The 15,358-nt window shown below is 36.6% G+C and overlaps 1 protein-coding gene across 9 annotated transcripts in view; it reads right to left on the bottom strand.

Annotated features, from left to right (window-relative positions):
* Positions 1-15,358, bottom strand: part of TASP1 (taspase 1) — an 83,233-nt gene that overhangs the window by 56,667 nt on the left and 11,208 nt on the right. For 6 of the 9 annotated variants that reach the window (XR_011094483.1, XM_068675709.1, XM_068675710.1 and 3 more), the window contains exons 5-7: positions 12,112-12,232; positions 10,496-10,580; positions 4,300-4,379 (exon numbers count right to left, since the gene is read on the bottom strand). Coding sequence is in view for 8 of the 9 variants with exons in the window: in XM_068675709.1 (XP_068531810.1) it covers positions 4,300-4,379; positions 10,496-10,580; positions 12,112-12,232 (286 nt within the window). In the remaining variant the exon portion in view is untranslated. Of the gene's footprint in view, positions 1-4,299; positions 4,380-10,495; positions 10,581-12,111; positions 12,233-13,851; positions 13,934-15,358 lie in introns of those variants that run through there. The other 3 variants (XM_068675711.1, XM_068675706.1, XM_068675705.1) reach the window with 3 other exon arrangements.

Raw genomic sequence — 15,358 nt, forward strand, 5'->3', positions numbered from 1 at the left:
GCTCCTGCTCTTAAGGAATACAATTTACTGAAGTGCTTATGGTCCCTTCCACACCATTAGAGTTAGAGGTACAAGCACACTGCACGAGTGTACTTCCCCTTCTCTTTAAAGACTGTATACTTAAGCAGCCCCATGTTATGTCAAGTAGGAAGACAATGCTCAGCAGCATTAGCTGTGCAGTAATTCTGATTTGTTTCGGCAGCAAATACTAGGTTAGGTCTACCACAGCTTCAGATATAAAACTGACGTTCTCATTTAAAGCCCCTTTGTGATACCTTGGTCGGATTTTAAATGAAGTGCCATAACTACCGTCTCACAAATAAAAGGCCTTAAGGCTGGTAACTCCGATATCCAATTTCGTGCCAGTTTCTAGGCTGCTAGAAATTGAACTCCCCCTTTCAAACACAGTTGTACAAAGTAGATCCACCTTCACATTACATACGTCGTAACACATTCCCACCCAGCCAGGGCTGATGGCATCACCCATCAAAGATGCATAATTGTAAGATGCTGTCTTGTACCACATTATCCTTGTCAAATCAACTGTTTTGCATCTACTGTAGGCTGGACTGAAAAACAGAGATAAAAGTGGTTTGGTTATCAGTAGTGCAAGCAGAGATATATTGGCAGTTGAAGCTGTATTTCATATTTACGTTGCCAATTTAGAGTAAAGTATACTTTCAACATTCATGAGAGGTTGCATGATACAGTCAATTAGAATTTCTAAACTGTAATTACACTCAACATTTTGATCACACTTTCAGAGCAGTCTCTCTTACACAGGGTAACGAAGTGCTAGCATAAGTTTGTATGGGCAGGAATTATTAAATTCAGCTTTTTTGCAGTCTGTAGGCAATGCAAGCAGATTGCATTTCAGTTTTTTTTTTTTTCTTTTTTGATTTTTTTTTAATAAAAGAAAAAACACTCACTCCACTGGAAGCCACCGGATTTCTACATACAGTAGAAATCCCATTTCCTTGCACACTTGGCAAACCGAAGAAGACAAAGCAGGTGAGCCTTGACATAACCTTAATGTAGTTCAAAAAAGATCATGGTTTAAAACATCATTTCAGTTTGGTGCTCAAATGCTTTGGAAGTTCTCAGAGAATTATGGAGTGTGACCACAAAGCTGATCATGCAACTTTCTTTGTAACTGATCATACAGAGAGCTCCATCACTATAAAACCAGCCACACAATCCCAAAGCCTCATAGCAAGTATAACATTCCTCTTGCCTTCTCAGGTCCAGGAAAAGGAAGAGTGAATAATGTGTTCTCCAAGAATATTTTTTCCATGTGCAGCACCAAGAAGCCAGAACATATGCACCTAGTTCTCCTTGTTGATGCTTGTTGCAAGTATATGTCTACGGTTTGAGTTAGAGCCTTGGTGGGGCTCTTTTTGGTGTTTTGTTGTTGTTATTGTTTGTTTGTAATTAAGTTACTGGCATATTTTCCCTGACATTTGGCAATTATTTTGGTTCTGCACTTTACACGGCTACCCAACAGTTAGATCATTTCAAGTTAATTTACCCCCTTACTCTCCACAAAAACTCTACATAGCAAGCATAATCAAAACCTCTCCCAATTTTTGAAATTCCTTGCATTATGTAGTCCAAAAGCTCACTTCAAATGAGATCCTTTGTGGTTACTTGGAAACAGCTTTCTCTTTCATTGCAATTTCTGAATTCACTAATAACACTGGAAAAAAAACAAACAATTTTGGCTTTCTTGCATGTTACCCATGAGACAGTTTCCAATTGCTTTCAGTTACAACAACTGCATGTAACACTCAAGGTGTTAGTGGTTACCTTCCAGCTTCGCTAACCAGAAGCCGACAACTTTAGAGAGTAACTTTTCTAAGGACTGTTAAGGAAATCAACATATTATTTTCTGGAAGTGATTTTTCATATATTTATTTAGTTTTGCCCTTTTCATTTTTTAAAGAAAAATCAAATGTACAAGCTAGTGTAATCACTGCACAATAAAGTGTACTCCAGTTCTCAGGAAAATGACAATGTTTAAGTTGCTCAGGCAGTTTTTTTTTTTCTTTCTTATATATCCATTTTAGTTATTTAAATAGTGGACACATTCATCTCATCTTTTTTTGAGAGGGAATCTGAAGCTCAAGGCTATAATCGTCAAACACCTCCATTCTGTAAATTGGGTTGGCTATGGACTATAATTTAAGCTATGGAAAAGCAACAGAATTAGAGAACATATGTGAAGAATTCGGTCTAAGTTAATTGCTCATTATTACAAAGTATCTCTGCCACTGTTTTTTTTCCAGCATACCCTTCAAGTACCCTAAACTGAAGTCATTCGAGCAAAACCTTTGCACAGCCAGGAGTTGCACTCGCTGATCCTTGCGGGTCTTTTCCAGTGCCAGATATCCTATGATTCTCTGATAGTCTGCATGCAAGTCCTAACAGTCACAGCCTGCCTCACAGCATCAGCTCGTTCCTGCATCAGGTCCATCCTGTGCAGTGACTCAAGCATATAATCATATATATGGGTACTTCACTGCACACAAACCTGGGTGGAAGTGGGGTGTACGTCTGCGGGTGGGAGGGGGAAGTGGTTGACTACTTCAATACCAATATTTGATACCAATACTTTATTCATTGACATTGCACGACATTTCCGCATTGGCTTTGCAATGGGATTAACTTCACAATCCTGCTAATTGTTTTAATGGAAATTGTTTTGCCAAATAGCTATATTCTAAGTGTGCTGAAGAGACAAAAAGAAATCACTAATGTTTTGGAGCTAGTTTGTGGAAAATACATCAACTGAGATTATTCATCTGGTATGTCTCCAGTGTAAATTCAGTCTGTGTTATGTAAACCAAAGGAGCAGTGGTCATCCTTATTTTTAAGCCTTCATATATAAATTTGCTCTGACCATTTTAGCAAATAAAAGAACATTTGGAAATTAACGTTAGAAACTGATAATCTCTGTCACAACAGAAAGGCAGTGGTACTAGAAACAGGGTAAACGTTTGTGCATTCAAACAGACCTAGCCAAGAAACTCTCCTTCTGGAGGATCTCCTACACATACACAGCAAATACATCTGAAAAAAAAATCCTTTAAGAGTATTTCCCCTTTTCTAAATTCACATAAATAAAGCTGTTTTGCTTAACTGAGCCCAAAAGTTGTTCTGCAAATACTGTTCTGGACAGCAGATAGATAAAGTTTAAGTCATGTGAGAATAGAAATCAAAATTTTTTGTTCAAAATGAAATGCATCATGAATATGTATGAAAATTGGTATGATTGAGTGTAACTTTACTACTGCTTCAGGGGTTACATTTGAGCGCTGAGTATTAGCAACTCTGAACGGCAACTTCTGGATGTTTATCTACATTTAGAAGTACATCCAATAAAAGCCTTAATAGCAGCCCTGGTTTTCAATTTCTGATTTCAGGACTACTCACATATTCCATGCAGTAATCTTTTAAACTGTAATAAAATAAAATAAAATAAAAAAATGTATAATTGTCTGTCTTCTTGGTAATGAACTCTGACTTTTTTCCTGCATGGGAAAAATAGGAAGTATTAGGCATGTTCTCGCCACAATAGCAAGCTACAAAATAATGGTAAGGGCACTTGCCAAAAGGTTGTGGACTGAGAAAGAAAAGGAAGGGGAACTACATCCTTCTTTCCATGGGTACATGCACAAATTTTTAGCCTAGTTTGCACATGGTGTATCAATATACCCCAAGCACTTTGTTTATTTTAAGAAAAAAGAAGGCTTTTATAAGAAACCTGGCAACTCGTAGCATACAGTATATTTTGAGTCATGCTGGATTGGATCATTCCACCATATTAGATGAAGAAAAGACTAGCTAAGTTTGAAAAAATAAATAATAATAATGGCCTGTTTATACCACACAATCCTGGACAAAGAATCAGAGCTGGATGTAATTACAGAATCTGAGCCTATTTAGATACGTGCATAGTTGGTGCTTTTTGGATCCAAGATGGATTACAACTTGAGCTGTTTGAGTCTATATTTTGGTTAAAAAGTAATAATTCAAAAAAAGTCCTTTGTTATATTTAATCCTAGAATCACAAATTCATTTGAATTACATGTTACTACAATGCAGCTGAAGTAACAGTTCTTACTTTTTGCTATTTAGATACTTAATATAAAATGATTAAATTTTACCATCCTTATACACCATAATACCGTAAGCTAGTTGAATGTTAAGAACAGCGACATGATGTATACCTCAACGTATGAGGCACTATTTTAAATTATTCTGTCCTGTTCTTCCTACTCATACCACCAGTTTACTCACTTGTAGCCATGATACCTGGAGGACATGCTGGTATCCCGTGATCAACTGCCCATCTGAAAGCTCCTTCACCAACTAAAAAGCTAGGAGACACAGAAGAGGGAGTTTAAACAAAACCATATAACAAATCCCCCTTTTCTTGCAATTATTTTTGCTATTTGGTTTGGTCATTTAAAAATTGTAAGCTGTCTGCATTTCACAGAAGAGTCAGCTATAAGCAGTTGGCAACCTTAGGTAGTTTCATTAAAAGACTATGCAGCTCTGACATTAAGTTTACTATTGAATAAAAAAAAGTGCTATTAAATTTTAAATGAATTACCAAATAGCACCAGCTCTTAATTGCAGCTAAAACAGCACAACGCTGTCCATAGGCTTGCTCTCTATAACAGCTAAGTCAGATCCTGAAGACTAACAACATGGGATGAATGACACAAGAATGGTACGACATTTCCAGTGAAGTTAGTCAGTGCTACTGGAATATCAAGAATTATTTTGGGATGCACGATACAAGCTAAAAATAAGTTTTATTTAGAAAGACAGAGGTCTATCTCATGGTGTTTTATCAAGCATTTGCAAATGAGACAAGTCCGTTAAGTATTTAATATAATCGTGGGGCAAAAAACAATTGGGAAGTTGTTTTTTTTTGTAGTCAGTACCGAACATTTTAAAGCAGTGAGACAGCACTTACTGCAATGATAATGAAAGATGGCAAGAGTTATACACAGACATGTACATTTTAGGAAAACAAAACAAAAAAAAAAAGTCATCTCAATTATCTATACCACTTCCCCTTAGATAAATTAATCTGATTCCCTGAAAAAGGGAATGTGGTAGTTGAAGATTACACATTTTCAGGAAGCCGTTGAAAAACAGCAACAGCAGCAACATAGGAAAGGACACCTGTTTCCAGTCACTGCTTCCTATTTCCCTTTTGAAATTAGAATACCACAACTGCCTAATGGGCATAAGAAGCAAAGACTAAGGACTTCGAGTAATTTCAAAAAGCTTTATTGAAATATCAGGATTATGAATATGAGGTTAAAAAAATTATTTTAGCTACTCAAAAGTCCCCCTGGCCACATAATACTATCAATTCCTGAGAACGTTATTGATAAAGAAAATTTATTGGCATTACTACTGCTGCAAATTTTCTTGATATTATTATATCTGACACCTGCAGCTTTCGGGATGTAGTATTTTGCAGTGGTACTTTCCATCTTCTCTATGACACAACCATTACAAGTTCAGTCTTTCCTTACCTAAGTGTCAAAAAAAAAAGTTTCTCTAGATAAGAATTTGAATTGTTAAACATGTATTTCTTACCATTGTTAGTGTAGCTCCAGATAAATATTTTTTCATGTTGCAAGATACTGTAGAGTAAGGTACCGGGTACTTTGGGAGAACTCAAGTGTCTCCTTTTAGGTAAGCTAGTGATCAAGAAACGACCTGTCACTCATATTAACATAAGAGAGAAATGCAAACTGTAGCCAAACTGAAGTAAGTAGTATCCTCCACTGACTAAAGGAAGCTTTCTTTCAACTATACATTGTCAGGAAGTGAGTAATCGCTTCCTGTTGAATAAAATAGAGGAAGGGTAGTTGCAAAAAATACCAAGATCAGATATTAGGAGTCATACAGATGATAACCTGAATAGCACAGATCAGTCAGAAATGCTACATTTTCCTGACATCTCACAATTGCTTGCTTGTTTTATACTTAAAGACACAAAAACAGTCACTAGTATTTACAAAGCAAGAAAAATAAAGCCCCCAAGAATGTTCAAGAAGTACTAAGTTGTTCAAAACTTAAGTAACGTGACTTTTATTTTGCTCCCGCTTGTGTCCTTAATTCCTGAAGTCATCTCCCTGGTTACAAGGTGGACACAGGCAAACCATTTTCCTGTTCTGGTCCCAAAGAATAGTTAGTGGTTTTGTTTGTTTGTTTTAATTTTTCACTTCAGATGTCCTGAAAGGACAACGTAATCACAGAGGAGTTGCAATCATCAGTTTGCCAAAAAATCAAGATCTCAGTGTTTTGTTATCCATACCACCTGTACTCCCTCCTCTAAACTGATACCGAGGTAGCTAGTTAGCAAATCCTACAGACATACAGCATGAACTCAGTTCTGCAGGTAGCCAAATAATTGTAAATCTAAACAAGACTAAATAGTCTTCACACCACCCCAAAAAGCAAGTTGCTGTGATCTGGTTCAGCTCACAGGGAGGTGGGAAGGTGGGAACCAGCAGGCACTTAGCAAACTACTTCGGGTGCCGTAAGACACATCCATATACCTATGTAGAAGAGCTGCAGCAGGCAAGCATGAACAGGGCTATAGCTTAAGCTGGCATAAAAGCAAAACGAACCCTAGACAGCTCCCACCAAGCATGATTAACTGAGGAAGAGGGAAAACAGGGAACAAAGCCAGTGGGCTACAGAAAGCAGCCAAACCTCTGCTGAGTCTCAAAAGCCTTTAGGCTAGTTTAAAATACATTTTTTTCCCAAAAGGGAAAACAAACAAACAAAAAAGGCTGAATGAGAGTTTGTGCTCTGCTACTCTGAAAGCTGGTTCTACACAAACAAGATAAAAAGATCTTTCTTGCAAATGTATCAAATGAAGAGTGCTCTGCAGCTGGTACAGGCTCCAAACACACAGAAGATGAACAAGTCCTCCCAGCACCAAGTCCATGTTTAGAGGTGCTTTCCAATTCCAGGGAAACTACAACACAGTAAGTGAAAATGCAGGCAAAGGACCCTTAAAATGGTCCTTTTAGGCAAATTTTCACAAGAACTGGCGCTGGTTGCTCCAAACAGGACCATTTAATATGGGCTGTATGGAGACAGGCTACATGGAGATGAACAGAAGTGGCAGAAGAGGGTTAGGTTCATGACAGATGGTCAAGGTGATCCTGAATGTAACAAATTTTGTAATGCTTATTTTAAAATGCAGCAATCACTCTGAAATCACTCTTGCACTGAAGAAATTATTGAGATGACATCAAGAACAGAGATAAAAGGTGGTGAGTCATCAATCTATGCACATTCTTGACTATGCACTGCCCTGCAAGTTACCCAACATACATATCCTGTCTATAGCACCGTGCATCCCAGGAGTGAGAACTGCAAAATCCTGCATGTCCAGAGGGGGGAGAGGGGGGAAGTCCTTCTTCCCATATAGATTATTATTAATACTGAAAAATGGATGGAAATATGAACTTTGAAATCAATAATACAAAAGAATTGTTAAAAAAAAAAAGGAGACATTTAGGTCTATTTGTACCATCTTACAATCCTTACATATATAAAGGAAATAGTAAAAGATGTAAATAAGCTTTTTTTCTCTTAGGAAGATCAGGTATCCCTCATTTCAGCATATGAAATAGAAAAAAAAAAAAAAAAAAAAAAAACAATCAAAAAAAAACCTTAAAAGCTATTAGTACAAAATGTCTAATCCATTATTCTGGGACCAAAGATGACTCTCAGTGATCCACCCAATGTGCAATTGTGCAACTATAATTGTTCTTTCTTTTGTAAAGTTATACAACAATTAGGAACGTCTTATAGGATAATATGTAACATAGAAGAGTTCGGTATATTCTATCATTGCATCACAGATAGAGAACATTCTGCCAACAACAAGCTGAATAAACTATGAGAGAAGGTGTAAGGACCTTAGAACAGCTTTAACAAATACACTCATCCATGCAGGGATTCTCTACTAGAAACTTTTTAAATTTTAATTTGGATAGTGGGATTCTGTGTTTTGAACTCAACAACAAGATATTGTTCAAGAATGACCAGACCTCAGAGCAATTCCCAGCAAACTGCATACATGTACCAGTCAGGACACTTGATCGCTCCTCCCCAATAAACTTACCATCTCCAAATAAAGAAATTCACACTCATTAGAATTTCTTCTACAGCAAATTAGAAATGTGCCATTTTGAAATGTCACGGTACAAATGGGTGCAGAACAGTGGTAAACAGGCCAAACTAACTGCCTCTCTTACAGACAAGCCTCTCCCTCCATAATGCCACTTCTACTGATCTCACAGTTCCTGAATTTCTCTCATGTGGTCCTGTGCCAAACATCCTGGCCAGAAAACAAGAAGCTAGCTTAGTTCATGCTATAGAAGCTGTCTCTGCCACCAGGTTTCTTTAACAAGATAGGTTCTTAGGCTATGCATTATCTGAGACTCTCCAACACACTATTTGCCCACAAGAAACAAGATGAAACTTGTGTATCTTCACAAATAAAAATCTGTTACTGAAAGCCTAACACTTGGGAAGAACGCCAAAAATACAGCTGTTCTCTTGCTACTTGACAACATATTTTCCCAGCTTGTGCTGGAATATGTTTCACTCCTGGAACAAGAACGTGTTACGCCAAGCCCTGCCAGAAAGGCAAGGCATGAAATTGTCAACAGTCATCACCTACCACGATCATTAGCTCCACTCCAAACTCAGGACACCCTGCACATACAGGAGCATCTACCAAAGCAAGCTACTGTGTTGCACTACTACGGATTGTTCCCAAGGTGACTAGGTTTTTTCTAATAAAATCCATACTCAAAATTCAGAAAGGGGAAGGAAAAATCGAAATATGTATAGGTAAATAAAATCCAAAGCATTTGCACAATAAGCTGAATGTGTTGGCTCTGAAAACAGTTCACTTCTCACCTTGACAATTTGAGCTCCCTTGTCTTTTACATCGTTTGTTAGTCAAGACCTTGCACAGTGTTGGAAAATTTTAGTCTTGTCTTTTGAGGACAAGCAGATACAGCTTCTTTTCCATTCAGTTATTTTTAAAATTATTGTGACATAAACTAGGTCATGAAGTTACAGAAAACATGCTGAAATAGGATACAGACTATCCCAGGTACTCTTCCTTGCCACAATTAGAGAAAATACTGTGATGGTAGAGACAAAACTAAATCACAAGTGCTTGCTCCTGTAGGAGACCACAAAACTCCCCTGTCCTGAAAATAAACAAATAAATAAACAAAACCAACAACCACCCCATTTGACACCCCCTTTTAATATATTTTATCTAAATGTTGGCTTTCTCCTGAAATCTCAAGAAATAAGCTACTTGCAGCAACTGAAATTGAACCTTAGTTAACTCCTCCAAAAAAAGAAGTTCTCGCTAACTACAATCACTCTTTCTTTTATTTTTAGTAAAGAAAACAATTTTAAATGCAACATCTGCTTGTTGATGGGCTGGTTTTGGAATGCCTGTTTCCAATCTGTGACCTACCTTTGCAGCATTACAGAACACTGAAATAGTAGTTTTCCTCACTGTTTAAACTGGAATGGTGTACTATCAGATAGAGACTGTCTATTTGGATAGTTTTAGAGGAAGAATAACACAGTAAGGAAAGTAAAATCTGTAAATCTGAATACAGGAATTTCAAACAACATAAGTGCTGATTTAATACATCTGCCAATATTGCAGTCAGTGAGCAAATGGTAGCAATTTTTTTGCAGTGAGTATGATAACTGAGGTAACCACTTTGAGTTCAAGCTCCTTGTCAATTTAAACTGCTGATGAAAATAAGATGCTTTTAAAATCAATCAATTCCAAAACAATTCTTGGATTCTTTCCAGTAATATTCAAAGTTGTCATGTGCTTAATAGTTTCCTCTTTCATACAGGTATTATACCGATATCAATAAAGCATGTTTTCATTGGTGCTGTAAATACTATTGAAACCATGTTTAAAACAACTTCCAAGTAAACACTGGAAATTTTCATGTTTTAGCTACAAAATAAAGCCACATAGTCAATGAAGCAGGATTCTTGTACATACTTTTTAAAAGCTTTGTGTTCTTGCTTGTTTTTTAAGGTAAGCAGAGGTAAAGGTAGTAGAATTTCACTTTAATTTTGATGCATTCACAGATTTTTCAAAATTATATAGTAAAAACCATAAGAATTCAGTATGACATAAATTTGGAAATAATAACACAGACAGAAATTATCACAACCTGACATCCCCATCTATCCACAATACTTCTACACGCAGCTGCATCAAGTGCACAAGATGTTTCAAGATCAGAGAACAAAACTTAGCTTCTTTTAAAAAGCACACTCTAGCTGGTATGTAAAGCAGCATCAGCCTTCTTTGGATAAGATATAGCCTTCAAATATCACATGCAGTAGAGACATAAGACGAAAATAAAGACAAGCAGAACAAAGCAATTACCAAGGTGGAATTCTGCCAGCAGAGAGTTTTCCCTTCTGCCCTTCACACAACAACCTATTTGCAACTGAAACCGGATTCTTGATCCCTGAAAAGAAAAATTAGCAAAAAAAAAAAAAAAAAAAAAAAAAAGAGGAACAGAACATTAAAATATTTTTCCACATTGCATTTTAATGTTCATTTTGGCAATGGAAGTCAGCTTCCTTTAATTTCCAAGGCTTTGGCAATTCAATAAGAGATACCTCAGGGTGCTATGTTTTGATTTAATAACACTTTTTATCAGTTTTTCCTTCACATATCCTATCAGTGATGGCAAGGCCTTTTAATTAACTAATTTAATTAATTTTGTTTTGTTTTTTAAAGAAAGAAGCATACTGAAATATTAGGAGTGACTGCCTACCACAGAAGTCTCAAAATTAACTCAGTGGTATTCTACAGGCCAAAGACATTTTATGACTATTAATTTTTCAAGACAGAAAAAGCTTTTATTTGGATCTACCTGGCCAGAACAGGGATTATAGGATTCAGGTTTAGCTTTTTCTCACTCCTTCATTTTCTCCTTTGCCATGGTTTGAAGGGTATTTTTTGTAACAAGCAAGCCCTGAAACACTTCATTTCACTATTTATTTTAGATTTATATCTACATGAGGAAGTTATTACCACAGTTCAGAACTGTTCTAGGATAAAGAACAAAGCTTGAAACATTGTCAGAAAAGTTATTCAATGGTAACAGTTAAGGCTGTTGAACATACTTAGGGCAAGAGCTCAGCAATCCCTATTTGGGACTGTATATTTGTTTTGTAATAAAAGGTAAAGCTAGGCAAAAAGGAGAAGAAAAACACATTATTTCTCAGATTAAATAAATCCTGTATGCATATTCATCAAACCTCACAATAGTTTCACAAAACAAATAATAAAAATGTAACTATTCATGTGAGAAAAATTATAATGAAAAAAAATCCATATTAAACAGAAATTTTATGTCACAGGCAAATAGCTTGACAGATGATTAGCTAAACCCATTCTCGAGAATAAACAATAAGCTTCAGTTTTGAGCTGAGCAATCTATGTAGCTTTCTGACACTGTAAAGGAAATCTCAGTTCCTTGGTATCCTAATTCGACCAGTTTAACTAACAGACTAACTATCAACTATCAGGTAACCTTATGACTGAATTATGTAACAGTAAGTTCCCCAAAGTGGCAGATAACAAAAACAAATATAAAGTGAGTAGAATTTAAATGCTAGTATTCTTTTAAAAAAAAAAAAAAATATGTAGATAGAAAGATGGATAATTGCAATTTCATATGAAGTTATCATATCATAAGGGTTCATTCTCCAAAGCCATCTGAGCAAATTTAACCGCATTGGTGAATACTTTCTCACATGATCATTCTGCATCAAAGGATTATCAGTGAAATAACAAGACAACACACTGCAACAACACAAAGCAGCATTTCAGTGTGCGGGAATGCCTCCTTCTCCCCTTAAAGGGAAAGAACTTATTAAACAGGGAAGTATTTTATAATGCCACCCCCCTCCAGAAACATAACAAAAAAGAACAAGATTGATCTTTGCACATAAATCAGTAGTTAGCTTTACAATACATAAGTAACATACCACTCAGTGCTCCAACAGCTCCAAAATTTAATGACTTTCCATCCATTATACTGGCATCACATTCTATCTCACCCAGAAGGTTTAGGTTAGACCCCATTCCTGCATTTGTAAAAGGAGAATCCTAAAAATAAGAATAAAACACGGTAAGGCCACATCCATAACAGACTACATCAAGACCTTTGCATAACGAATGTGGTGACACCGGTCTTTGTACAGCACAATTTCTTATTGCAGTATTTCAATCCACCACAACAACCAAAAAGAGCAATTTGCACTGGTCACTTCAAATTACTACCATAGATACCTTACACCCTCTTCAGTGTGATACATCTCAAGTGTAATAATGTGCTATTAGAAATAATAACCACACGACAAATTTAGATAATCATTTATATGCAAGCAAAAGCTTTACAAGATGAGTCAAAATCTCTTCCACAGAGACCACAGCCTACTTCGGAAACCCTCAAGTATGGCGGAGCAGCAAAACAGAACTGTATATTTCCTTAAGATGATAAGACTGTGACTTAAGAAAGAAAACAGGCCAGAACATTCAAACAGTAACATTTTAGAGATGCTGCACGCTTTTAGAGTTTTATATCTGTTTTTATTACAATAGCATAACAACCTCACGTAAGAAATAAAACGCTTGTCTAGACCGTATGTAAATATATCATAGAAATTAGATGGCCGTAATGTTACAAATACACATAATATATGCAGAATCAGGAAACACATCTATTGGAAACAAAGTTCTGTCTTAAATGTTAAGAGAATTGGCTCTATTTTGCACACGCTAGTTTGCAATGAATGCAAGGAAACTAAAGAAAGAGGGAGAACAGAAATGAAAAAAACCTTTGCAGCCAGTCAGTACTCTTTTGTTAACTTTCAGATGAACAGTAATGAGCAAATACAAAACCTGTTTTGCAAGGTACTGATTCTAATTTACAGAGATAAGGTATTTAGCACACTAGGGCTGGAAACAGTTATCAAAATGCAGTCTTGCTGGAGTTTTATGCTTAAAGGTAACAGTGGAGAATCATTAATACATGATCAATCAGTAAACAGACAGTAATCTCTCTGTTGTGTTAATTCTACATCACTCATCTTTATTTTCTGGCTTTCTTCCGCATCCAAGAAGTAGCACAAATTTTTATCCTATCCCACTTTATCTCATGCCATACCAAATCTTCAAATTCATTGTGTCCGTTCATTGTGTTGTTCATTTTGACAGATACGCATCACAGAAAAGAGGTAAAGTGGATGAGAAGTTGAAACACTTGCAGCTCAGCGCACAGTGAATAACTTTCCCTAGAAAGGGGAAAGGGTGGAAGGCTACCAAGATGATGGCCTTGTAAAGGGGGAAGATTGCCGAGAAGGAGCGGGCTTAGCCAACTGTATTGCTTGCCAGACTGCAACTATGAAGAAAATTAAGCCAGTGAAGTTTTAGAACAAAAGGAGCACAGAAGTGACAGAAGGAATCTGAATGCAAACGGCGAAAAATTCCTGGAGGACAAAGGAAAAACAGGAATGCATTAGGATGAACTGTGCTTACTCCTAGAGCTCTCCAAGTTCCTTGTTCTCGGGTAATCGGAGCACAGAGATCTGCAAGTCTGAGACTAATTTCTAAGGCTCTGTTCCAAAAACATTTGCTCAGTACATTATACTCAAAAACATTAGCAAAGAGCAAGAATTTTGTGTTCTATAGATCTGTCACAGCCACAAAGCAAAGACAGCTGTTACCTTAAAAGTGGATGTCAGGGCCACATAAAGGGAGCAGGGAGGACCTATCAGAACAGAAATCCTGGTTACTCTGTCTAGAATCCTTCTGCCTGCAAGATACAAAAAGATACAAAGCTCCCTACTATCTGATACATGTAATAACTAAGAGAGTTTAAGGAAAACAGTAATAATAATACAAAAAAAAAAAAAAAAGGCTACATAGTAGCACTAGTTCAGTTTATTTCTAAAAATCAAGAAGTGCTTTGGAGTAACACCTTCACTGGCACAACATCGAGGATGCACCAAGAGATGACTTATGAGAGGATCTCAAGACAAAGCAAATGCTGCCTGTTTCTCCTCTCTGAATACCACAAAATATTTATGAGAATGTCACCCTACTTACCACATAGTATGTATCTAAACCAACAAAACAGAAGGTGCCTCTTTGATGGCACAACTTTCATTTCAGAACTAAGGAGTCTTACCAGTACACTCACTCACAACCTGAGCAACTTCTCCAGTAAAAAAAGAAATGAAGAGCAAATTCCAAGGGCCTGCTCAGAATTTCTGTGGAGCTTTACAATGAGACAGCACTCAGTTAAGATGCAGTCTCAGAATTGCCACGAGAAAGGTGGTCTCTCTAGCTTCACAAACCTAAAAGCTGATCTGATAACAGCTTTAGACAGCGCAGGAACTGGGTGTGAACAGCACAGAATCTCTGACACCTACCAGAGTGTCTTTGAAATTAGATGAGATGAGATGTAAAGCCTTTGAAATGAGGCAGGGAAAAACCTTTATAACAAATGGAAACAGATATTCACACCCACATCTATGAATAGACAAGGACATGAAATACCACACGTTAATACACCTCTTTTTGGAACACACGAATCTCTGCAAAGTTTGACCAAAAGATTTCAAGACTCTGATAAACAAATTTTGGAATACAATCTAGGAAAATTAAGAAGCGCTTTAAAATGAAAATGCACAGCCTTTGAGGAATGTGGAAACATTATTAAAACAAGTGTGCATGCTTTCAAAAGGCAAAAAATAAACTGAGCTTCTGCAGAACTGCAAGAAGTGATTCCCCAAGCTGTACCCAACTGGGGGAGGGAGGAAAAGAAGGAAAAGAAAGTTGTACCAGTAGGCATATTCAGGTATTTACTTGTATTTAAAAAACACACGCAGAGATCTGGCTTTATATCTCTAAGCTGTCAGAAAAAGATCAGATAAGCAAGCAAAACAGCATGAGCTTTTGCAAGCTAACAGCAAGCCCTACCACTACACAAAAGTAAACACAAGAGAAGACAAACAAGTGTCTATTCAAAGCATTTTAATAAAACAAAAGCTTTCGAATTTGTGAAAAACACTAGACTACAGCAATTACACCATCACTGAAGTATCTCTAACTTAAAACTTGAAACCGTAGTAAAGAGATAATACAAAGCTTTAAGATGTGGAACAAGAATTTAATTTTCCAAAGTTAGCCCATCTTGTAAAAACTCAAGCTACCAAGGGTATCATTTTC

Source organism: Anas acuta, chromosome 3 (assembly GCF_963932015.1).
Source record: "Anas acuta chromosome 3, bAnaAcu1.1, whole genome shotgun sequence".
Lineage (NCBI taxonomy): Eukaryota > Metazoa > Chordata > Aves > Anseriformes > Anatidae > Anas > Anas acuta.